This window comes from Portunus trituberculatus, chromosome 40, assembly GCF_017591435.1.
Source record: "Portunus trituberculatus isolate SZX2019 chromosome 40, ASM1759143v1, whole genome shotgun sequence".
Classification (NCBI taxonomy): Eukaryota; Metazoa; Arthropoda; class Malacostraca; order Decapoda; family Portunidae; genus Portunus; species Portunus trituberculatus.
The window spans coordinates 26,518,137-26,544,094 of record NC_059294.1 but is presented as its reverse complement, the minus strand read 5'-3'; the positions used below and the strand labels follow the sequence as shown (position 1 = coordinate 26,544,094).

Sequence of the window (25,958 nt, the reverse complement as noted above, 5' to 3'; positions counted from 1 at the left end):
GTGTCAGCAGCCTCATTGCTAGTATCCAGTTGAGCTTCACCCGCCGCCCCTGCGTGGTGAAACTCTGCAGGCTGCCCAGGATGGTGGTGACACAGCCTGCATTGTCGCTGGGCTGCAACTGCTAGAGGACCTTCAACCTCGTCCTGGAGTCTGTGTGCAGCACCACCGTGGCCACCTGACAGTGCTGGGTGTGCTCCAAGGCCAGCTGGATGGCCACCAGCTCTGTCTGCAGTGTGGAATGGTAGTCGGGAGTCCTGGCGCACAGCTCCGTGCCATCGGTGATGGCAGCAGTGCCTGTCCTGCCACTGTGTGGATTTACCTTGTTGTCGCTGTAGTAAATGACGCACCCTGGCTTGGTGACCAGCGTCATGGCCATGAGACCGTGTTGCTGCAGGTCTGTGGTGGTGCAGAGGGACATGCTGGCAGGCAGAGGAATGACAGTGAAGTGCACTGCGGGGCCTCCCATGGGGCTGGGGCACAGTACATGGGGGCTGGGAGGTCCAGCTGAGGCTTGGGCCCATTACCTGTATGGGTGAGGCGATGGGTTGCAAGCACAGACCGAAGCATCCATGGGTTATGGAGGACCTCAGCACCCTGCTTCATCGCCAGTCACAGCCTCCTCTGTGACATGCCCTCTGCATCATGCTGCAGTACCCTGGACACACCTCAGGCCATGATCTGCTCCACTCGGGTAGAGAGGGGCACTAGACCAGTTTTGCTCTGCATGACACACATGCTGGACCACCTCAGTGGCCCCAGCATGGTCCTCATGGCGGCATTCTACATCACCTCTAGTTGCTCCTGTTAGTAGGGGAGAGTGCAATGAGGACTCTGGCATTGTATTCAACCAGGGACCTCACTGCTTGCATGTAGTAGAGATGCAGGACGGAGTACGTGATGCCTGCCATGAAGTGTGTTGTGGGCTGCATGGCTTTCAGCCTGGCCTGTGTCATCTCCCTCAGGTAGGCGACATGGGCCATGAAGTCCAGCCACTTGTCCACCCCACACTCCGAAGTACTGGTAGGATTTGATCCAGGCCAACCCAACTCCCTGGACTTAGAGTTGCCAGGCTGGGTCAGCTGCCTTCACCATCATGGCCCGGGACTTCTTGGCCAAGGTCTTGAGCCCCAGCTCCTCGCACTTTCAGCTGGTGAGGTTGAGTGCCTGCTGCTTCCTCCTGAGCTTGTTGCCCATCTCAGTGACCACAAGGGCGAGGTTATCAGTATAGCTCAGCAGGATGGTGTTGTGGAAGGACAGAGCCACCAGCTGCTTCATCAGCATGTTGAAGAGGAAGGGACTGAGGATGCTGCCCTGGGGCGTCCCATTCTCCAATTTGTGGAGGCTGGACCTCAGGCCCTGAAACTTCCCTTTGGCACAGCAGTGCTGTAAGTAGTCCCAGACCCATGCCAGCAGTCTTCCTCACAAGCTTTTTCGCACGAGTGCAGTGAGTGTGGTGTGAGGGTTGGCCAACTCAAATGCCTTCTCCAAGTCCAGGAAGACAATGATGATGGAGGTGGTGGTTGGCCTGAGCCAGTAGAGCGAGAATGCTATCAGCCGTGTTCACGCCTCGAGTGTAGCCGAACATGTTTTGGTGCTTGGGTCCATTACCTGTATGGGTGCAACCGAGCCAGCACCATCTTCTCAGCATTGAAAAGTTTGAGTGTTTAGATGTTCCACTGTAGTTTGAATGGAGTGTTAAATTGTTGTTTACTGAGAGAAGGGTGATTGCTGTTTTTCTTGAATTTATGACACTTTGAATGTGTTTTTATCGGCACATTTACACCACTATGATGGTTGATATCTTTGACACCTAATCCTGACAGCAATAAATATCTTAAAATATATGTAATTTTCTTAGACAGTTGTATGAATAAGATATATAAGAATGTACTTTTCCATTTCAGAATGAATGAAAAGAGAATGGGACATCTGGTGCTTTAATTAGCCATATGACCTGAGATTTTCAAGATGATTGGAATACTTCTTTGGAATTTCTTGGTATTTGTTGCTGGGGCTGTGAGCATGCTGGTCTCAGTCTGGTGGTGGATGACATCACAAAATGTAGAGCAAATACTAAGTGAAAAATCATCTTTCACTGAGACCATGCTGCCAGATGAATTGGTAAACAAGTTGAAACAAGAAGAAGGATTCCATCGACGTGAAACTTGCTTGTCCTTGAATCTGATCCTTCAGTTCTTCTTTCAAGTATGTTTATGCATATATTTTATCTGAAATATGTTTTGTTATTCACTATGCAGAAAATTATTGTTAGAAAACTATGGATTATGTTAATTTATACAGCACACATTTGTATGTGGTCATGTATTGCATCTTTATCAATGAAAATTTATCTTTTTCTCTCCAGGAAAAACGTTTTGAAGCTGGGATCATGAGATGGATCACCAATATTCTCACTCAAGAGTTTAATGACTTGCTTAAACATAGAGCTCTCTCCAAGTTCATTCATAATATGCAGGTAACTACAAATTAGTCTTAGTATTTTAAAAATGATGTTTTCTTAGGTTTCAGACACTGATTCTTAAAGATTCTTATAGATTCTAGCAAATGATCCTCTGGAAAAGGTTTAACTAGGCCTGTTCTGGTACTTGCACTGCTGTATGCTGCATTCACTAAGGCAGTGGTGATGATGAACTTAATTTTACTAATTTGGATTTTTGCTTTATAATGAAACTTCAACTCTTGGCTTCTCCATGCTTTATCAAGATTACTTTTCAAATTTTGTTACTTTTTTGGAATCAGTCAATTACTTACTGAGATAATGCATTTCACTACAGAGTGTTTGTTTTTTCAAGCCTCATTCTCTCCTTTTAATCTTCGTAGAATATCCTCTAGTTATTTGATCCTCCTGCATTTTTTATGTAAGAGAGAAAACCAGCCAAGGGCAACAAAAATTGTCAGAAGAAAAAGGTTCACTGAGATACTGAAAATCGTTAGAAGGGAACTCCTTCGATGGTATAGGAGATGGTTTAGGAGTCTTTTTCAATTACAAATTATGCTTAAAGAATGTATGTGTAGCTATATGCATGTAGTTTAGTGTGAAGGAAGAGAGTTGTTTTTAGAGGGCAGACTTTGACTGCCCCTTTGTGTTGTGAGACACAAAGAGAAATGTTCAGTGAGGTCACAGCTGGCTTTAATGATAAGTTAACAGCACCCCCTGAACCAGTGCTATTAGACCTTGCTGAAAGAATTATCGTTTTGGTAGGTGTCTACTGTCTCCTTCATTACTCTTAGATTGATGTGTTGTCATTCTGTTCATTAGAAATTATGGTAAAGAAAATGTCTGATGTGGTTTGTTATTAAGAAAAAAAATATTTTGAAATTATATTTATACAATCCCTTCTCAAGTTTCACACTTGCCTGGTTCTTTAGGTACAGCACTAAACTTAAGGATCAGGAAACTCGCAGTATTGAAAACACTGAAAAAATGCATATTTTTTCTGGCCCATTAAGAAGCTGACCCTTTCACCACTTTACTCCATAATTTCAAAATACATACAGGTATTCTTTGATATAGCTATGATAGTTATTGATTTTTTAAAATTCCGATTATGAAAAAATGAAGCAAAGGATTGTATAGCGGACTTAAGAATGAATACAAAAAGTAGTAATGCTTTCCAAAATCTTTATATGTGCCCCATAAAAGCAATAAAAGTTTTTAGGGAAAAGTTTAGTTCTTGAGCCATTACCACTGTATAAAATGACCTCCTTAGTGGTGGAGGGAGCCATTGCTTACATGGTTGGCTGAAGGGTAAGGAAAAGCATCATAGACGAGCCACAATATGAAGGGCTTGCATGGGAGTCAGTTGCCTCACTTACGTACGTTAGTATCATGGCAAAATACACTATCCCTGTTCTGCACAGTTTCAGGTGTGTCTGATGTCTGAAATGGCAAGAACATGCATTACTTTCTTTTCTTGATGACTACTAATCATCACAGGTTTATTGCTGGCGCCTCATTAGACTCTGGAGAGCCGTAATATGATAGGCTTGGATGGCAGTTCACCAGATTCCCACACTATTGCCACTTCACCATAGTTCACAGGCTTGCCTTCATTCTCCAAACTCACTTAATCTCCTTTACCCTTCTGTCTCTGTCTTCCCTTCTCTTCCTCTTTTTCTATGTAAATTGATGTATTTCCGAAATTATCTCCAAAATTATTCTAACTTTTGTTCCACATCACTGCTGAAGTAAAAATCAAGGCATATTAGCACAGGAGTGTGACCTGACTCACCAGTCTATACTGTTGACCCATGTTATCTCAGACTAATAGGGGGAAAGGGTGGTCCGACAAATGGGAATGTCCGACTTATACAAATTCCACCCTGCCTCCATCCCCCACCCCTCCCCAAAACAAACAGGCGGGCAGTTCAACTTGGGCTTTAAGGGGGCAGTGCAGGATTTAACTTGGGATGGTGTAAATTATTCTTTTATAATTAAATACTCCTCTCATCAGGAAGCCATTTTTAAGTGTCTCATGTGGATGTGTCATAGCATGACTCACGCCCTAAAAGATTATGTATCACTTAAACCTTGTGTCTACACAAAAATTTTATATGAATATTTTTCTCTCGATAAATTTCAATCTTTGGTGTGTATGTCTCAGTACATGGCCAGGCATCAAGGGAGGTCATGTGTTCATTAGCTCTCAAAATTTTCAGAAATAATTACAGTAAGCCCCTGCACTTGGCGAATTTCAGCTTGGCGAAATTTACTTTTGGTGGTAGGATGGCCATGGACCACCGAGTGCATGGTTGGCGATTTGAATTCATATTTGGCGGTCCCCTGGCAGCCACACGACGAACCACATGGCTCCTCAGTGACATCAGAACTCTCTCTAAACCTATCAGCGCAGTGTGAGAGTCCCCTTCAGCCATTTTGTTTTGTGCTACCCTCTGTTCTGCTAGTGTGGGAACGAATTTTGGCGATTTACCGCCAACATGACCTCTACAAGTGCAACAGGTGGTACCGGTGGGGGTAAGGACAAAAATGGGCGAAGGAAACGGATGGAGTTACAGCCTTTATATCATGTCTTATTAGCTTTATTTATTGTTTATTGGTCTGTTTTGTAGATGTGTTCTAATATGTGAAGGCAAAAGATTTTATTTCAGCTTGAAAGATGGCATTTTAGGGGTCAAAAGAGGGACTTTGGCAATGACCAAAGACTGATTGAGGCATTTTTTAGGTCATTTATATGGTATAAAGAACTTGTGCTTGGCGAAATTTTCATTTGGCAGTAGTTTCGCCAGACTAATTAATTTGCCAAGTGCAGGGGCTTACTGTACATCCTTATAGACATAAATTTGATGAGAATTGTAATCAGAAACTTAAAAGAAGACAACAAGAAACAAATGCTTAATTGCAGACAGTTTTGTGGCTGACAGCTTGACCTTGAACCCTCTCCTTCCCTCCCTCACACGTGTTCTCTCTCCCTCGTAAACCCTCGCCTCACTCGATGCCTCACTGCCACACTTGATCTACTTTCTGTCTGTATCATAATACTGCTTTGATCTTTTCAAATATTGTTTTTTTTCCTCACTACCTTTATCATCACAACTCTACATCACATAACTCTCACAATAATACTATTACAAAAGATTATGTTTAGACAGATGTATAAAGCTGGACAAGAGGAGTAATAATTACTTCACAGTATCATTATCTCACTTCAACGCACTAATAACGACTCAGTGTCCAGTTCAGTCATAAAACAGCAGATTGGCATGACGCTACTGATGGCTCCTTCCGAATCCTCATCACAAAAGTTTAGGGGAATTGACCAAAATGAATTGACGATTTTTTCTTTCATTTTCCTCTACATGGTTGGACACATGTCTGCTGACTTCCTTAAAACAAGCCCTAATTGTTTTGTAACTGACCTGCTACCCTGTCCTCACCTGCTCTCTTCCCCATGTGTCTTTAGAGGGAGAGTGACGAAGGGGGGAAAGAAAGGAGACGACGCAGGCAGTGGGGGTTAGCACGGCATAGTGGATGAGGTGGTGAGTGTGGGATCGGGCAGATGTCCATGCGTAAATTCAAATCCCATCACATACCACTATGAAACTTTACCATTTGTTGAGTGGTTTAAAGTTACCTACATGTCACTATGATATCCAGGACCAAAGATGCACTTGGGCAGTGATATGGGCCCTAATATGGGTACCATTATAAATAAATTTGCTTGCACCACTAATGGGTGGAAGCTTAACAGTGCTTCCCACATGTACTCTTCAAGTATGCCTACAGGTGCTATAGGCCATAACATAAAAAAAAAAATCTCTCTCTCTCTCTCTCTCTCTCTCTCTCTCTCTCTCTCTCTCTCTCTCTCTCTCTCTCTCTAAAGCATACTATCAAAGATGTTTGTCCAACGTGTTTGTTAAAAAATTGCCGTAGATTGAAATGGATGTTTGATCAAACATCAGTATGCTTGCCGACAACGTCCATGCAACATGAGCCATAAGAAAGCCTGCATAGCTATTCTTTTAGCTATAGCCACTGAAAAGCCAAATAAACGAAAGAGAGTATGGATGAAGGAGTGGTATAACAAAAAAGGAAACTATCTCATGACTGCCTGTTGAAGAAGGTTATAACATCATCCCAGGGCTATAAGAATTTCCTCAGAATGGACCATGATACCTTCTTGAATCTATTGACAATGGTTGGACCCCTAATTGAGAAGAGAAACACTAAACTTCGGGATGCTATACCAGCAAGTGAATGACTAACAAGTACACTTCGCTTTCTTGCAACAGGAGATTGATTTGAAGAATGAAATTTAGTAACTGTATTTCACCCCAAAGTCTTGGATACATTGTAATGGAGACATGTGATGTCATCGTGTCAGCTTTAAAGGATTACATTAAGGTAAGTCAGTACATATTGATAGTTCAACTGTTTTAGTTATCCTTCTTTGTTTTAATTGAGAAAGCATTCAACATAATTGACAGTACATGTGATTGTCTCAGTGACATAAATGACAAAATGAGAGCAAGGTGTGGTCTGGCAAACTGCAACAGTCATAAGTTTTCATTACATATAATCAAAAGAAAAAAATTGTTAAATTAAGAAATGAAAATACAGTCACTGATATTAGTTTTATATTTACAGTAGCCCCAAGTCATTATGGTTTATTATATGATATTTAGAGTATTACATAACAAAGTTACTCAACATTTACATTAATATATAATGAAAAGCAGTGCACATTAATATATGAGAAGCAGTGCACATTATTAATAAACATAATTAAAGATTGAACTCTGGGTCCTGCAGAAGATTGCTACAGGAAGACTATGGAGTGTTACAATAGAACTATTCTGATTTAAAAGAATGACTGTTGGCAATTGTTGTGCACTGGTATCAGGAATTGGAGTTGATGTTCTGCTTGAAGATGAGCTGTTCTCTTCTTTAATTTTAACAGAGTTCTTATGGAGTGTCCTGAGGCAACCTTCAAACAATGTCATTTATGGCCTTCCTTGCAAAAATTTGCTGTTCTTCATTTAATTTTTGAAAAAATTTTTGCACAGTTTTTTTCTCAATGCATCAATTTCATCTTCATTCTTTTTGAGGTGATCACATGCCAATTCTGACAATTAATATCTTTTTGCTTCAGCACCACCTTTCTGTTTCTTGGAGGTAATCTGCAGACCACCTCTAGATGTGCTTGATTCCTGAGAACCAGGGAGAATGAGAAAACATTAAATAATATTATTTAAAGTTTCAAGGGTTTTATGTGGATAATTATCAGCTATAATATAATGTATGGGAATGCATGCACCTACAATCGGAAATATACGTGATTATAATACATATTCTCCTATTTTACTGTTACCAGGTGCCTGCAATGGAGGAACAGTGGAAAGGCGTATCAAAGACGTTTGAACAGCTATGGAATTTCCTACACTTTCTAGCTGCAATCAATGGGAAACATGTAGAGATAACAAAGCCACCTTGATCTGGATCATACTATCACAACTACAAACATACATTCAGTGTCGTTCTACTGGCTATTATGAACGCTAATTGTGAATTTATGATAGTAAACATAGGAACGAATAGGAGGGTTTCTGATGGAGGTGTTTTTGCAAACACGACATTTAGCAATAAATTGAGGGAAAACACCCTACATATCCCTGACCCCAGTCCTCTACCCGGAATAAATGACCCTTTGCCTTATGTCTTCATGGCAGATGATGCCTTCCCTCTACAAGACAATTTAATGAAGCCCTACAGCCATCCTGATCTAAATAAAGAACAGCAGACATACAATTACAAGGTGTCCTGAGCCCATTGTGTTGTAGAGCAAACATTAGGAATTATGGCATGTAGGTTTTGCATTTTGCTGAACACCATCAACCTTTTCCCACACAAGGTCTGCAAAATAGTCCTTGCATGTTGTTATTTACATAATTATTTGCATCACAGACAGGTTGCAGAGTACTGGAAAGCGACATGTAGACCTGACAGTCTTCTTAGCAACACTAGGCGACATTGCAGGGCGTTTTGGTGGTAAGTTGAGTGAGGAAAGACGAGCTGCTGCTGACGCTGTGATTGTTTTGAACAGGGGGAGTGAGTGGTGCGCGTGTTGTCCACAAGAGGCACTGGTGTATTCAAAAGCCTGTTGGCTTTCAAACTTGGAAAAAATTGCCCGGATAAAACTTCATTAAAGGGAGTTTGGTGTTCATTAAACGAGCAGATGGTAGTAAAATGAAACCTTCGTTGTAGCAAAATTTTGTTGTGTGAACCTTTGTTAAGCGGGGGTTGCCTGTGTATATATATGTATATATATATATATATATATATATATATATATATATATATATATAGAGAGAGAGAGAGAGAGAGAGAGAGAGAGAGAGAGAGAGAGAGAGAGAGAGAGAGAGAGAGAGAGAGAGAGAGAGAGATAATGTGTGTGTGTGTGATGATTACTGGGATATGAATAGTATGGCATTATACTGAATGAGGATTACAAGGTAATGTAAACTGTATTCAGTTACATATCTAGCTTTATGTTACATTTGTAAATATTAGACTAATGTGGACTAATAAAACATTGAAACTTATTTTATACCATTTTATTTACCTCTTCATCCAAATTCATTTTACACAGCCCTCCCTCTTGAGCTTCTTGGTCACGAAGAAGGTCTAGAGAATTGTAGTACTACAGCAAGGCTTTATAAATGTCCTTGCTACCACCACCAGGCTTTTTACTTCTAATATCCTTTTTCAGTTCCCTCTTATAGGTGGTACATAAAGTATTAATTTTGTTTGCTTACTAGGCCCTTTGTTGCAGTTGGTATATGCTCCTTCAACTTTTCAACCAACTGTTTGTAGCAATTTGCTTTGAGATTTTGATTTTTATATTCCTTACTTATTTTCCATAATGCAAGAAAGGAATGAAATCTAACCAGAATTCTTGGCCCTCAGGTGGTGTTGATGCCATGGCTGTCATCTTCCAACTGAGACTGTTTGGTCAAACATTGCCACAAACTCATCAAACATGCTGAACAAACTTTGACCATTGAGTACTGAACTGCTTGTCAAACCTTCCAACCTGCCCACACACTCTCAAATTGTTTTCAAATTGTTTGATCAAACACCTTTTTGGACAAGCATGTTTGATAGTGTGTACCCTGCCTAACTTATCTTCCTGGACCTAGGGATATACAAATTAACGATGATATAAGATGTAAGTGCCCATTGGGAAAGAGTGACCATATAATATTAGAAATGGATATAGAAGAAGGAAAGGAAGATAGAGATGAATCATACAAAGGAGACTGATTAAATTACAGAAAGGCTGATATTGAGAACCTCAAGAGCTATTTTAAAAAAGTAAACTGGGAGGAGATGGAAAACTCATTAACGGTTCAAGAGAAATATAACTTATTTTTGGAAATATACGAAACAGGAGTCAGGAAATATGTCCCAAAATATAGACCTAAAGAAGAAGGAAAGAAAAATTGGTTTAATGCAAGATGTGCTAGGGCAAAGGAGAAACGAGATGGAGCATGGAAAAGGTGGAGAAGAAATAGAAATCCAGAAAATAAGGAAAACTTCAAAACAGCAAGAAATAAATATGCTAAGGTGAGAAAGAAAGAAGAAGAAAGGAACTATGAAAAGGACATTGTCAAAAATGTAAGGAATAACCAAAATTGTTCTACAGATTCATAAATGGAAAAATAAGATAAAAAAAAACAATAGAAAGGTTAAAAGGAGAGAACTGTTAAATAGTAAATTTCATGAGGTCTTTACTAAGGAATCCAAATTTGAAAGACCACAGGGTAATAGAGAGACTGTCCATATGAAAGAGATTAAAGTAACCAAGCTTAAAATAAAAATGTTGATGACGGAACTAGATTATTAAAAGGCAATGGGACCGGATGAAGTCTCAGGCAGAATACTGAAAGAATGTAGGGAAGAACTAGCAAGTCCTATATACAACATCATAAAATGCTCAATAGAAAATGGAACAGTGCCAGTGGAGTGGAAAAGAGCTGAGATGGTTCCAATATATAAGAGCGGAAGGAAGAAAGAACCTTTAAATTACAGACCGGTATCACTAACTAGTGTAATATGCAAGATGTGTGAAAGAGTAATAAAGAAACAATGGATTGAGTTTCTTGAAGACAACAAATTATTATCAAATAGTCAATTTGGTTTTAGAAAAGGTCGGTCATGTGTAACAAATTGAGTTTCTACTCTAGAATAGTTGATAAAGTACAAGAGAGAGAGGGATGGATTGACTGTATTTATTTAGACTTAAAAAAGGCATTTGATAAAGTGCCACATGAAAGATTACTATGGAAGGGAAGTTAGAGGAGAAGGGTGGCTTAAAAGGAAGCACATTGAGATGGATGAAAAATTACTTAAAGGGGAGAAAAATAAGGACGATAGTTAAAGATATGAAATCCAAGTGGAGAACAGTAGACAGCGGAGTGCCACAGGGGTCAGTATTGGTGCCAATACTTTTTCTCATATATATAAATGACATGCCATAGGGAGTGAACAGCTACATAACTCTGTTTGCGGACGATGCGAAACTGTGCAGAGTCATTAAACAAAAAGAGGATTATGAAATACTACAGGAAGACTTAAACAAGATCTGGAAATGGAGTAAAAAATGGGAGATGGAATTCAATGTGGACAAAAGCCATGTCATGGAAATGGGAAAAAGTGAAAGACGACCAGTGGGAATCTATAAGATGGGAGATGGAGTAGAACTAGAAAAAGTAAAAAAGGAAAAGGACTTGGGAGTGACAATGGAAGAAAACAATCAACTGGTAAGCCATATTGATAGAATTTTCAGAGAGACGTATAATTTGCTAAGAAATATTGGATTAGCATTTCACTATATGGACAAAGAAATGATGAAGAAATTGATAAGTACTAAAATAAGACCTAGATTGGAATATGCAGGAGTTGTGTGGACCCCCCATAAAAAAAAAAACATAAGAAAATTGGAGAGACTACAAAAAATGGCTACAAGAATGGTTCTAGAATTTAAAGGGATGACATATGAGGAGAGACTAAAACCTATGGATCTACCAACCCTGGAACAGAGAAGAGGGAGAGGGGATCTGATACAAGTTTATAAATTGATTAACGGAATTGATCAAGTGGATAATGAGAAACTAATCCTAAGAGAAAAATATGACATTAGAAGCACAAGATCGCATAGTAAGAAACTGAGGAAGGGAAGATGTCTGAGAGATGTTAAAAAATTTAGTTTCCCGCAAAGATGTGTTGAGACTTGGAACAGTTTGAGTGAGGAAATGGTGTCAGCAAAGAGTGTACATAATTTTAAAGAAAAATTGGATAAGTGTAGATATGGAAATGGGGCCACACAAGCATAAACCCCAGGCCCTGTCTGTATAACTACAACTACAACTAGGTAAATACACCTGTTGCCTGGACTTGCCGCGGACGATGTTGATGGGGTGCCACACCTCCCAGAGGGACTGGGTCCTGCGCACCTGGTCCAGGAAGGAGAACCTTTCCTGCTGCTGCAGATCGTTAAGATGTCGAGCCACTGTAACCATGTCATCCTGTGACTGTATCTGCTGGGTTGAGCTGCCACTGTCTCTGGTAGGCAGCGAACGTCTATTGCAGTTCAGAATCATAGGGTTGGTAGCATAAGTCCAGCATCGTGGAGCTTATACCCTTACCAGAACCCTTGGAGTTGCGATGAATCCCTTGATGATGTGCTGCAGTCCGTCATACAGTGCCTCTGCGTCAGCAAAGAAGCCCCTCACGGCAGAGTACCACACCACCACATGGACGATGAGGTCTGCCATTCTGGCTGTTGGCACCATCAAGTGCTTCCTGGGCACTGCCAGGGCAGATTGCACAGGGAGGGTCATCTCCTGAGTGAAGTGGTCGCTCAGCCAGGACCTGACAAAAAGGGTTTCAGCAGTGTATGTTGGCATATTGATTAGGTCTACATAGTCATAATATAACATAACATAACATAAATAATAGGATAACAAAGGGCCACCAGGGCCCATCTAGGTTATCCTGTATCAGTCACACAGCGACCTTGTCATCAGTACTTAAAGATACACTTACAAGTACACAATACATTATATACTAATTCTAAATATTTGGCCCATTAACAGGGCTAGGTCCTGCAGCGAATTCCTCTACAATCTGTGATCCCCATACATGGGGATCATGTCTTGTTTAACTATAGTAAATTTCTTATAAAAACTATCATGTAGCGCTATACATAATTATAAATCTAATAAATTTAAGTGCTTATCTAATCTGTTTTTAAACATTGTCAAACTAGTGCTATTTACAACCTTCTCTGACAATGCATTCCAGAAGTCTACCACCCTATGACTAAAGAAATATTTTCTTATATCTAACCTGCACCCTTGCTTTCTAATCTTCCTGCCATGATTTCTAGTCCTACTTCCTCCTCTAAGGTAAAGAAAGATCTCGCATCTATGTAGTTTGTATCTGAGAACATTTTAAATAACTCTATCATAACCCCTCTTATACATCTCCTCTCAAATGAAAACATGTTTAATTCCTTTAATCTATCTCTATACTCCAGGCGCTTTAATGCTGGTATCATCCTAGTTGCTCTTCTCTGAACTGCTTCTAACATGTTGATATCCTGCCTATAATGGGGTGACCAGGCCTGTATGCAATACTCTAAATGGGGCCTAACATAGGAATTATATAAGCTACGCACCACTTCCTGACTTTTATAACTAACATTTCTATTTATAAAACCCAGGATCCTATTTGCCCTATTTCTTGCTTCTAAACATTGCTATGAAAATTTCATAGTCCTGTCTATCACTACTCCTAAATCCTTTCCCTCCTCTACTGCCTCTAGCCAACATCCCTCCATCTCATAGCTAAAGTTTGTGTTGTCTTTACCTAAATGCATAACCTGACACTTTTCAGAATTAAACTCCATCTGCCACCTGTCTGCCCATGCTAGTCAAGTCTGCCTCCTTGTACATGTGTGGGTGCATGTTCCCCAGTAAGCACAGCTGTATCTGTAGTGACAAGGAAAGCCTTCCAGCGCACACCATTAGCATTGGTGGTGAGATGGCTTCCTAATTCCTTATGCCTGGCATTTAGGTCACCCATGATAACACTGCTCCTCAAGAACATATTCAGGAAAGTTTGCAATATTTAAGGCACCAGCATGAATGTACATGTTTACAAAGTAAATAACTTCACCCAAAGTGTGTAAGCAAAGTGTAATAAATTCAATACCCTCAGCGACCCCCATTTTCATGAAAGTAACTGGAATCCCATGTTTAATGTAAGTGGCCATCTGCCGACTACTGCCGTCACCACAGCTTAAGGTGTGGGAGGCTATTTACGAATAACTTTAGAGATGTAACCATTTACTTTTTTTCTGTGACTTTTTATAAAGTGACGAGTATATTTGAGTTGACGGAAGACTACCTCCACAATGTTGCCACCTGTCCATAGATCACAGGCTTGCCTTCTTTCTCTAACTCCATTCCACCTCCTTATCCTTTCTCTATCTTTTTCTCTCCCTCTGTTTCTATTTTAATTGCTATATTTCCAAAATCTTTCTAACTTTTGTTCCACATCACCATTGAGATAAAAAAAAATTAAGGCATGTTCTCTATAGAAAACTCTTTCACCATCCTAAATGTAGCAACTGAAGAGTGAAGTGTGACCTTACTGAAACCACTATCTGACCTAATGCACCTTACATATGCAGTCTTGCTATGGACTCTTGTCCTGCTGCAAGCTCACCATATGGCCACCCTCACAGATAATCTAAAGCAGTAATTTGTAATGTAAACAAGTACTTCTTGGAAGAAGTGTAGCAGTTTAAGCCACTACTGGAGTGGTAGGCAGCTGTACTAGCAGTCACAGGCTAATTGGAGACTCAGCATGGGTGTGCACAGATGGAGCACAACACATTCCCAGGACCAGGAGCACTAACACACACTTGCTTGATGCTTAACATTTAATGATAAACTGGCTCACAGCACATACCAAAAAACTGGGGTTGATATACCACAGCATCCCACAGCACACTTACACAACACAATATCATGCTACCTAACAAACCTTACTGGTGTCACCCAACCTGGTGCACATACTCCCCACACAACCTGGATTTACCCAAGGAGGATCAAATTGACCTCAACAATGAGTAAAACCCTCTACCCTACACTATCTCAGACCATGTGTTTGGCACTTGGGGTTTATCCTCTCCACACTTCTTCCTCTCTGGTGAAAACAAACCATATGTGAGTCTGTTTTTGCCATTTCACCAGGGTTTAATTATCACATTTTTGGGCTAATACTTCCTAAGAATGCACAGATATTTCTAAAGTTCAATACCTGATGAGATGATGGGTTCTGGCCTGGGTAAGACTAGAATGTCAATGTGACTGGTATAGAAGGCAGCTGGACAATGGCAGACCTGTGTTCAGGCTCCTTCCATCATGAATAGGAATGAAGCTGCCATGTAATGGTGATACACTAAAGACATGCACTCGACATATACAGTATATCGAATCCAAGGTGGGTTTAAAATGCTTGACGTGGCATTATCTACTGTTTGGATCGTTACATAAGGTGTTCCAAGTCCAACGGTTTACATTCTGCTTTCATGATTTTTGTTAAAATTATTTTCCTCTCATTCTGTTTGTTTAATTTTTGTCACATTTATTGATTTTTTAAATTCAAATATTTTGCTTTATTACGATATTGAAGGTCAAGTTCCATGATTATCGCTGAAAAGTACATAAAGAAGCTGACTATTACTGTTAAGGCAAATTGGTAATCAGTTTGCTATATTATTAGGATCCTTCATTAGAGAATAGGAAATATCTTCTTTAAAAGTTTAATGCATTCCATACTTAATGGCTTCTACTTTCAGATCAGAGACTTGAACCTGGGAACAAACTTTCCTGTGATCCGGGCTGTCACTGCGAAGCATGTGAATCTCAATCCTGAAACATCAGTTCTTGAGCAGGTTGACATTAATGTAGAAGTTGAATACAATGGAGGAATTCAACTGGCTATTGATGCATCTTCTAGATTTTCTAAAGCTGCCATGGTCAAAATAAAAGGTACGTCCCATTCTGTTTGCATATAGTGTGTGTGACTTGTACTATTTTGTCTCCATACTGACTTTTATCCTTTTTTTTCCCAATTTATGTCTTTTCACACACATCAATACTATATTTCATTATGTTTCTTGATATCTTTTCTGCCAGCTTTCCTTTTCAATTTACTTCCATGTTCTCTAGTATCTCTCATATGGTATCATACCTGTCAAACTTCTTCATCCCTATCAAATCACCGCTTTCCTTCCTTTTCTAATTTCTCTAATAAAGTTAGGCCCATTCACTTCAACCTCTCTCCATAACTATACTTTCTTAGGCTTGTAAGGATTTTAGTTGCAGCTCTCTGAATTCTTTCCAGCTTTTTCATATCTTTCTTCAAACTTGGTGACCATACTAATGGTGTATATTCTAATCTTGGATGTATCTTTGTTGTAATCAGTTTATTTTTTATCATATTCAAATGAAAATGTATTAGAAATAGTTATCCCCAGGTCTTTTCTTTCATTCTTTTAGCAATATCTTAATTCCACAAATAGTAGTTGCCTTCTGTTCTTTTTGCACTCTACAAACTCTACCACACTAAATTTAGCATTAAACTCCATGTTCCACCTAAATCACCATTGATTAATCCTGATTAAGTCTTAATTCAGAGCTTTGCAGTCTTTATTTGTTAGTTTTCTTATAATCTTAGCACTGCTTCCATTTATATGACTATCAAAAATATGGGAAGTTCAGGACCTTAGGACTGCTGTTTTTTTTTATTTCAGATTTTTTTATGCATATGTATATGCTGTATATATTTATTAGAAATAGAGCACCTGTACAAAAGATTAAGACCAACAACATGGCACATGCTGGTCATGTGAGGAAAGGTTTATATAAGTTTGGGAAAACTAGTGATCATACCACTCCCAGCAGTTGTTTATGATAGTACTTTTTTTGCATCAAAGGATATCATTTACTCATCATTACTGATAGTTATTGTTAAATTGATATCAAAAACAGTCGGGGATCATGTTATGTTTGTAGAACATGGGAGTCAGTATTCTACAGTATTTTAAGGACTATCTGTAGTCTAGAATTTTCTGTGGTCTAGCATTTGGAAGTCCCAGCTCTAGAAGTTTTTGGATTTTTTATTTATTTTTTTTTTATGCAAGAGGGAGAGCTGCCAAGGGCAACAAAATATTAGAAATAAAAGGCCCACTGGAACCGCAGCTCCACTAAAAGATCAGAAAGAATTAGCCGAAAGCCTGAGACAAATGTCTTGAGACCTCTCTCTTAAAAGAAGTTAAGTCGTAGGAAGATGGATATACAGATGCAGGCAGGGAGTTCCAGAATTTACCAGCATAAGGTATGAATGATTGAGAATACTGGTTAACATTTGTATTAGAGGCTTGGACAGAATAGAATTAAGAGGAAGAAAAAAAGCCTTGTGCAACGAGGCCACAGGAGGAGGAGAGGCATGCAGTTAGCAAGATCAATAGAGCAGTTACCATAAAAGTAGTGATAAAAAATAGAAAGAGATGCAACATTTCAGTGGTGAGAAAGAGGCTGAAGACAGTCAGTCAGAGGAGGCAAGTTGATGAGATGAAAAGCTTTTGATTCCACACTATCTAATAAGGCTGTATGAGTGGAACCCCTCAAACATGCAAAGAGTACATATTCCATACAAGGACGGATAAGGCCCTTGTACAGAGTTAACAGTTGGAGGGGTGAGAAAAATTGGTGGAGACGCCTCAGAACGCCTAACTTCATTGATGCTGTTTTAGCAAGAGATGTGATATGAAGTTTCCAGTTAAGATTGTGAGTAAAGGACAGACCAAGAATATTTAGTGTGGAAGAGGGAGACTGTTGAGTGTCATTGAAGAAGAGGGGATAGTTGTCTGGAAGGTTGTGTCAAGTTGATAGATGGAGAAATTGAGTTTTTGAGGCATTGAAAACTACTAAGTTTTCTCTGCCCCAATCAGAAATCTTAAAAAGATCAGAAGACAGGTGTTCTGTGGTGTCCCAGCTTGATCTGATAACTTCCTGAAGGGTTGGTCATCTCTGAAAGGACAAGGAAAGAGCTAGGGTGGTATCATCAGCATAGGAGTGGATAGGGCAAGAAGTTTGATTAAGAAACTCATTAATTAATAATAGAAAGAGAGTGGATGACAGGACAGAACCCTGAGGAACACCACTGTTAATAGATTTAGGAGAAGAAGAGTGGCCGTCTACCACAGCAGTAATAGAATGGTCAGAAAGGAAACTTGAGATAAAGTTGCAGAGAGAAGGATAGAAACATTAGGAGGACAGTGTTGATATCAAAGCTATTTGCCAGACTCCATCAAAAGCTTTTGATATGTCTATTGTGACAGCAAAAGTTTCACTAAAATCTCTAAAATAGGATGACCAAGACTCGGTAAGGAACACCAGATCACCAGTTGAGTGACCTTGACGGAAGCCATACTGGCAATCAGACAGAAGATTGTGAAGTGACAGATGTTTAAGAATCTTCTTATTGAGGATAGCTTATAAAACTTTAGAGAAGCAAGAGATTAAAGCTATAGGACAGTAGTTTGAGAGATTAGAATTGTCACCCTTTTTTTAGGAACAGGCTGAGTGTAGGCAAACTTCCAACAAGAAGGAAAGGTAGAAGTTGATAGGCATAGTTGAAAGAGTTTGGCTAGGCAGGGTGCAAGCATGGAAGCACAGTTTTTGAGAACCATATGAGGGATCCCATCAGGTCCATAAGCCTTTTGAGGGTTTAGGCCAGTGAGGGCATGGAAAACATCATTAAGAAGAATTTTGATTGAAGACATGAAATAATCAGAGGGAGGAGGAGAGGGAGGGACAAGCCCAGAATCATCCAAGGTGGAGTTGTTAGCAAAGGTTTGAGAGAAGAGTTCAGCTTTAGAGACAGATGAGATGGCAGTGGTGCCATCAGGATGAAATAAAGGAGGGAAAGATGAAGAAGTGAGGTTATTGAGATGTTTTTGGCCAGATACCAAAAGTCATAAGGGGAGTTTGAGTTTGAAAGTTTCTAACATTTTTTTATTTATGAAAGAGTGTTTGGCAAGTTGAAGAACAGACTTGGCATGATCCCGGGCAGAAATATAAAGTGCATGAGATTCAGGAGATGGAAGGCTCAAGTATCTTTTTGGGGCAACCTCTCTATCATGTATAACAGTAGTGTTAAACCATGGTTTAGGTTTAGGTTGAGAAAAAAGAATGAGGAATGTACGCCTCCATGCAAGACATTGTCATCTCCGTTATGTGTTCAGCACACAGAGATGGGTCTCTGACATGGAAATAGTAATAATTCCAGGGAAAATCAGGATAATACCTCCTCAGGTCCCCCTAATTGGCAGAGGCAAAATGCCAGAATTACCTCCACTTTGGGGGATCCTGAGGAGGGATTGGAGAAATAGGACAAGATACAGAAATGAGATTGTGATCAGAGGAGCCCAACGGAGAAGATAGGATAACAGCATAAGCTGAAGGATTAGAGGTGAGGAAAAGATCAAGAATGTTGGGTGTATCTCCAAGACGGTCAGGAATACGAGTAGAGTGTTGCACCAGTTGCTCTAGGTCATGGAGGATAGCAAAGTTGAAGGCTAGTTCACCAGGATGGTCAGTGAAGGGAGAAGAAAGCCAAAGCTGGTGGTGAACATTGAAATCTCCAAGGATGGAGATCTCCACAAAAGGGTAGAGGGACAAAATGTGCTCCACTTTGGAAGTTAAATAGTCAAAGAATTTACTATAGTCAGAAGAGTTAGGGGAGAGATAGACAGCACAGATAAATTTAGTTAGAGAGTGACTATTGAGTCGAAGCCAGATGTTGGAAAACTCAGAAGATTCAAGAGCTTGGGCAAGAAAGCAAGTTAAGTCGTTGTGCACATAGATGCAACATCCAACTTTGGAACGAAAATGAGAATAGAGAAAGTTGGAGGGAATAGAGAAGGGGCTACTGTCAGTAGCCTCAGACAGCTGTGTTTCAGTGAGGAAAAGAAGATGAGATTTAGTAGAGGAGAGATGGTGTTGTACAGATTGAAAATTTGATCTAATAACGTGAATGTTGCAGAAGTTAGTGAAGAAAAAGTTGAGGGAGGTGTCAAAACATTTTTGGTCGGCATCGAGAGAGCTGAACTTCTTTATATCTCCTGCTGTGAACCTTTCTTAATTTCTTTGCATGTCTTCTTGTGTCACTGTTGTCCCAGATTAGTAAGTCTTCTCTCTATCTAATTTTTTCAGTCCATTTATCACTCTGTACACAACTATAAGATCTCATTTTCTTCTCTGTTTTAAGGTTGTAAGACCTAGTATTTATACCCTTTCTTCATATGACCATTCACTTAAACTTAAGGGAAGCTTTGTTGCTGCCCTCTGTATTCTTTCTTGTTTCCTTATGTGTTTCTTTTTGTTCAGTGACCTTATTATAGCAGCATATTTTAATTTTGAGCGTATTAGAGATGTTAACGTTTTTGTATTATATCCTTGTCTATGTAAGTGAATGCCACCTTTATATTTCTCAAAAGTTCATAAGCATTTCCTGTTATTATATTTATGTGCTTTTCTAGTTACAAGTTATCCACAATGGTTACTCCTAGGTCTACTCTTCAGACTTTTTTTAAATTTCGTAATTTCCCTTTGAATAAACTCCCTTTGCCCTTCTTCTGCCCATTCCAAATTTTAATACGCTGCATTTTTTTTGTATTAAATTTGATTTCCTACGTGAGGGACCATTCCACTATTTTATTAAAGGATTGTTGTAGCACCTCACCTATAGCTTTACTCTCTTGCTTGTCTAAAGTTTTTTAATCTATCCTCAGTATGAAGATTCTTAAACATCTGTCACTTCATAATCCTCCATCAGATTGCCAGTATGGCTTCCATCAAGGTAGCTTCTGGCATTCCTTACTGGGTCTTGGTCATCCTCTTTTAGAGATTTCGGTGAAACTTTTGCTGTCACGTTAGACACATCAAAAGCTTTTAATGATGTTACAACCTTAGAGCTAGCCTGACTGGGTTCCCACAATGACTGGGGCACCTGTCACTTAGTTGGTTAAATAATTTTTATTAAACTACAAAATATCAAGATAAATAAGGGAAGAGTGACTAGGCTTCGCTGCAGCAGTTTAACGCAAGGGCAACTGAAGGCTGTATGAGAAATTTGAAAATATTAATAAGGAAAGATTTAAGAAAAGGAATTTAAATCCTTAACATAATTTATTTACGCAAAAATAAGGCAAAGTTAAACTTGATCACAATCAAGGATAAAATTAAGGCACGTTAATAGTTAAAGCAATGACAATCACATCCAAGGAAATTATCTAAAGGCAATCACAAAATATATCACTTCAAAAATAGAAATGAATCAGGAAATAAGTACAAACATAGCTGCCCAATACCAAAATAAGTACCACTTACTGGGCTTCAGCACCCACCTGCAGCACACAACCACATATACAAGAGAAATAACTGATCAACTCCAAGAAATATAATAATTAAGCTGCTCAGAGGTGTATACTGTATTAAATGAAACCACAAATAAATACAACCCTTATTAGAGGTAATAAGTAAATAACCACGTACACCACATCCTTGTCTTCCTCTCTGGCTGATGCACACAATAACAGATAAATCACTAAAACACCAAAATATTAAGATTGCTAGGCAGTATATTATAAACAAATTATCACCCAGAAACTCACTCTTGGCAACACCACACAAAGAAAGGCAGATGTCCCACACGCTGCTCAAAGATAAACTCACCAAATAATATAGGGCTAACACCCAATACACCAAAATATTCTCGCAAATCACTAATCACAGTGACCATAAAAGTACCCAAAAGAGACAGAACCCTAGCATCAGAAATACAGGAAATACTCAGCCAAGAACAAAAAGATGAGGGGAAACGGAGTGGCGGTGGGTGGTGATGGTGAACAGAGGACAGCCCGCACTGATCTGCTCTGCGTCAGTCCCCAGCCTTTGTTTTGAGGAGGAAAGCATTACATCACATGGTGCAATCTATGCTCTCATTGGCTAAACGCTTCAAGCCTCCCAGAGGGTGCGATTTGTAAAATAATCATATTGGTTCCAGCACAATCGCTTCCTCTCTCAACCAGGTGATAAAAGGTCCACGATAGTCCCTAAAATACCTGACAAGCAGCCACTTTACACAAAAGTACATAAATATTACGATATGCACATATGAATCACGAAATACGAATATAGTATACAATGAAATGATAAATGGATAAATAATACATATATAGGATAGGTCATCCTGGGAGCATTAAAATAACACACAACAAAAACATTGCTTGCAGGATGCCATTACATCTTAACCTAAAATACATTTACATTATATTAATGCCTGATGGTTGTAACACGCCCACATCAAAAGACAGGTCTGGCTCAGGAAAAGAAACTGAGCAAGACCTGGCTAAACCCTTGATAGACCATCAGACAGAACATTATGTACTCATTTGACATGCCTTACATCCAAGTTGTACTCCTGCAACAGCAAACTCCACCAAGTGAGACGCTGATTTTTGTTTTTAAATTTATCCAAAAACTTTAGGGGGTGGTGGTCTTTATAAACAGAGATAACAAGACCAGAAGGAGGAAGATAAGCTGATAAGAATTGCAAAGCCAGAATGAGGGCTAAAAGCTCCTTCTCCACCACAGAGTAATTTCGTTGAGTAGTGTTAAATTTCCTGTTAAAGTAACAAACCGCACAGGCCCCTATATTACTCGCATCTGTCGCTAATTTAAATGTGCCGAAAGTCTGGAGAATGCAAGATAGGGCAATTAGTGAGTAAACTTTTGACAGTCTGAAAGGCATGTTCACATTCAGGAGTCCAGTGGAATTTGTTCCTTTTTTCAACAATTCAGTAAGGGAGCAGTGACATCAGAAAAGTTAGTTGCAAATCTCTTGTAATATCTAATCATACCTAAGAAACGTTGCAAATCCCTCTTTTGCTCTGGACAAGGAATTTTTGCTATAGCCTCCACTTTACTAAGAAGAGGGTAGACTTTACCTTGACCTACAATGTATCCTAGGTACTGTACATGGGCTTTGACAAACTCACACTTTTTCAAATTCAATACTAGACAAGCCTCCACCAAGTGAGCTAACACTTTCTCCAACTGCAATAAATGATCCTCCCATGTGTCAGTGTAGATAATGAGGTCATCAATATAGACTGCACAATTATCAATGCCAGCTACTAACTTGTTCATAAGACATTGGAATGTAGGCGGGGCATTCTTAAGCCCATAAAGCATAACCCTGAGGGGTTACAAAAGTGGAGATATCTTTAGCCTCTCTGTCATTGGTATCTGCCAGTATCCCTTCATGAGACCTAGCTTTGTGATGAATCCAGCCCTGCTGATGGCATCAATACATGCATCCACTCTTGGCAAGGGATAAATAGTCTGACTTAGTGAGGGAATTCACTTTCCGTTAATCGACACAAATTCGGAATGAGTTGTCAGGCTTAGGAACTAATGTTACTGGCAAGGACCACTCACTTATACATGGTGTTACAAGGCCAAGGTCAAGCATGTACTTTATCTCATCCTGCATGGCCTGGTGTTGATTGGGATGAACTCTATAGGGGGGCAGTTTAACAGGTTTAGAGACTCCCATGTCTATATCATGATAAGTTAAGTTAGTTTGTCCAGGGGAATCACCAAAAAACTGATGGATACTTTAGTAAAAGTGAGACCAGTTCACTAATCTGGGATGAAGTGAAGTGTAACAGCTTCTCGCTTAACTGAAACAAAGCATCACTATTCTCCTCCGACCACTGTGTCACACAAGGGGGAGGGTTAATTTCATCACTTTCAATATCACCTTCAACCTGGATCAAACTACAAGCAACACTAGGCAAGGGTTGGGGATGGTGATAGGTGGTGAGATTTCCGCCTATCAGGTGTTTCCACTAAATAATCCGTCTCACTCACTCGCTTACATACTTTATAGGGCCCCGAAAACTTTGCAGATAACGGATGACCCTGGAATGGTAACAGCACTAATACTTCATTTTTCTCCTGGAAAGCTCTCTCTCTTGCTTTCCTATCACACCATTCCTTCATTTTGCTTTGAGGTTGAGTTAAGTTAGCATGAGCCACCATTAAGCCCTGTGCAAGGCATTCCTTAAAGTCAATGACATACTTCAGCACACTAGGAGGAGGACCCACGGCTCCACTCCACCTCTCTTTCACTAACATCAGAGGTCCTCAAACATGATGTCCAAGAATTAACTCATGTGGGGAGAAACCAAAAGATTCTGTAGGCACCTCTCTGCTGGCAAACAGTAGGAAGGGAACCCCGTTATCCCATTCCGGCCCTGTCTCCTCTCAATTTACGTAACATTGGCTTTCGTGTTTGGTGGTAGCTTTCAAGTGCACCCTGTGACTGAGGGTGATATGCACTAAAGACAATATGTGCTATGCCTAACTCCTTCAAGCTTTCCTCTAACAATTTAGACTTAAAGTTTGTGCCCTGATCTGATTGTACTTCCAATGGTAGCCCAAACCTTGTAAAGAAGTGTAAAAGCTCCCTAACCACTACCTTGGCATGGATAGTGCATAAAGGGATAACTTCAGGGTATCTAGTTACAGAGTCAAGAATTGTAAGGAGATAACTATACCTTGAAGATATTTTTGGTAAGAGCCCCACAATGTCTATTAGAATCCTCTCAAAGGTGTTTTGCACAACAGGTATTGGTTTTTGAGGACTCATGGGCACCAGCTGGTTAGGCTTTCCAGCAACTTGACAGGAGTGACACTCCTTGACAAAGCAAGCGACATCTACCTTTATGTGTTTCCAGTAGAAGTGTCCAGCATGGGTCATTTCTAGCAGCTGACAGCAGCATTGCTGTGGGACAGCCTCTGAGCAGCTACAGAGGCAGCCCTAGCCTGCTCAGAGGCTGTTCTCCCTTCCTGCTTCCTCTCTCATCTCTCTCTCTTCTCTGTTTGACCCATACATCTGTAACCTTCCTTCAGAGAGCTCAGAGGGAGGGGTGTCAGACTTGAGCTACAACAACCACATATTGAAACTGAGCGCCAGATGCAATTTCAAACTGCGCGCCAGAGAGTGGACAGCGAGGGCGAGTGCTTGTGAAGTGTGAAGACATTGGCGTCCTGCATTTATTTTTTACTAGTGTTTACTTTTATACTGTGGGGTTATATTTGATAAGTGGATTTTTGATAAAGTGGAAAAGCTCAGAGGAAGATGGTGGTGTGAGTGGTGAAGGCAGTGACGCAGTGAGTGTTGTGTTTATGTATTCTTTGTTTTGTTGTTTTCTCTTATTATGTTTTGCTTTCTCTTATTATTTCTTGCTTTTCCCTTTACTTTAATTACACTTGTAGTATTTAGAATGGTAAATAATAAAAAACATGTTAATTTAGCCAAATAAATAGAGTATTTTGTACAAATTTTTTTTTGGACCACATCCTGCATCCCCCTTATTATCTATTGTTTCTGATGAGAATTACAAGTTTGTTTTATGCGAATTTTAATATACAGGATGCCTCTTGGAATGCATCTATCACGTGAATCAAGAGTTACCTGTATATATATATATATATATATATATATATATATATATATATATATATATATATATATATATATATATGTATAATGTACAGTATATCTAATGTATTTGTCTTTATTTCTTTCATGTTAATATGGGTCTTCTTGGGAATATCACCTGGCAGTTGTTCATCTCTCCGGCAATGGTCGATTGCAGTTTTCAAGGCACCCATTTACACATTGGAGTTTCTCTTTTTATGATGAACCTCAGGTAAGAATTCTTCATTTATGTTCTTCTATGATATAGAAGTACACATTCTAATATCATAGATTGCTATTTAGAAGAAATAAATACAGGCAACAAAAGGGTTACGTTCCTAAAAACCCTTCGTTATGCAACACTTCGTTAAGCAAATCGATTATAACAAGTTTAACCCGACTTGAAATTCCATTGAGAGTAAACAAAGTGAGAGCGCATCATGATACAGTGAAAGGTTTAATGTAAGTAAAAATTATGAAGTTAAACATTTAGGCAGTTTAATTTAAGTCATTATAATGTACACTAATGTATGTATGTATGTAACTTTATAATGTTGATAATCTTAAATTTATGAAGGGAGGAAGAATGAAATGGGAAAGACACTAACCGGCAACCTGTGGAATGTAAACAAAGGGCGCATCATTGTATCACATACAAAACTTATGTACCACATTTCCACAAGGCTTTCCATTTCATCCATTGTAGAGTCACGAGTTCAGGTATTTCTTTTAGCTTGCAAGGAGGATATGGTCTCACCAGCCTTCTTAATAGAGTCTGCTGACTTGA

At 39.5% G+C, this 25,958-nt stretch overlaps 1 protein-coding gene and 1 long non-coding RNA gene across 15 annotated transcripts in view; both read left to right on the top strand.

The window, feature by feature from the left end:
- LOC123516290 (PDZ domain-containing protein 8-like) overlaps positions 1-25,958 on the top strand; it is a 181,739-nt gene that overhangs the window by 19,578 nt on the left and 136,203 nt on the right. For 12 of the 14 annotated variants that reach the window (XM_045275564.1, XM_045275557.1, XM_045275552.1 and 9 more), the window contains 4 exons: positions 1,905-2,205; positions 2,366-2,476; positions 15,411-15,603; positions 25,318-25,403. In XM_045275564.1, coding sequence (XP_045131499.1) covers positions 1,969-2,205; positions 2,366-2,476; positions 15,411-15,603; positions 25,318-25,403 — 627 coding nt within the window. In that variant the 5' untranslated portion in view covers positions 1,905-1,968. Of the gene's footprint in view, positions 1-1,904; positions 2,206-2,365; positions 2,477-11,797; positions 12,436-13,438; positions 13,581-15,410; positions 15,604-25,317; positions 25,404-25,958 lie in introns of those variants that run through there. The other 2 variants (XM_045275560.1, XM_045275558.1) reach the window with 2 other exon arrangements.
- On the top strand, positions 6,302-8,139 carry LOC123516292. Its single transcript, XR_006678149.1, has 2 exons — positions 6,302-6,883; positions 7,854-8,139. It is a non-coding gene; the product is annotated as an uncharacterized LOC123516292 (long non-coding RNA).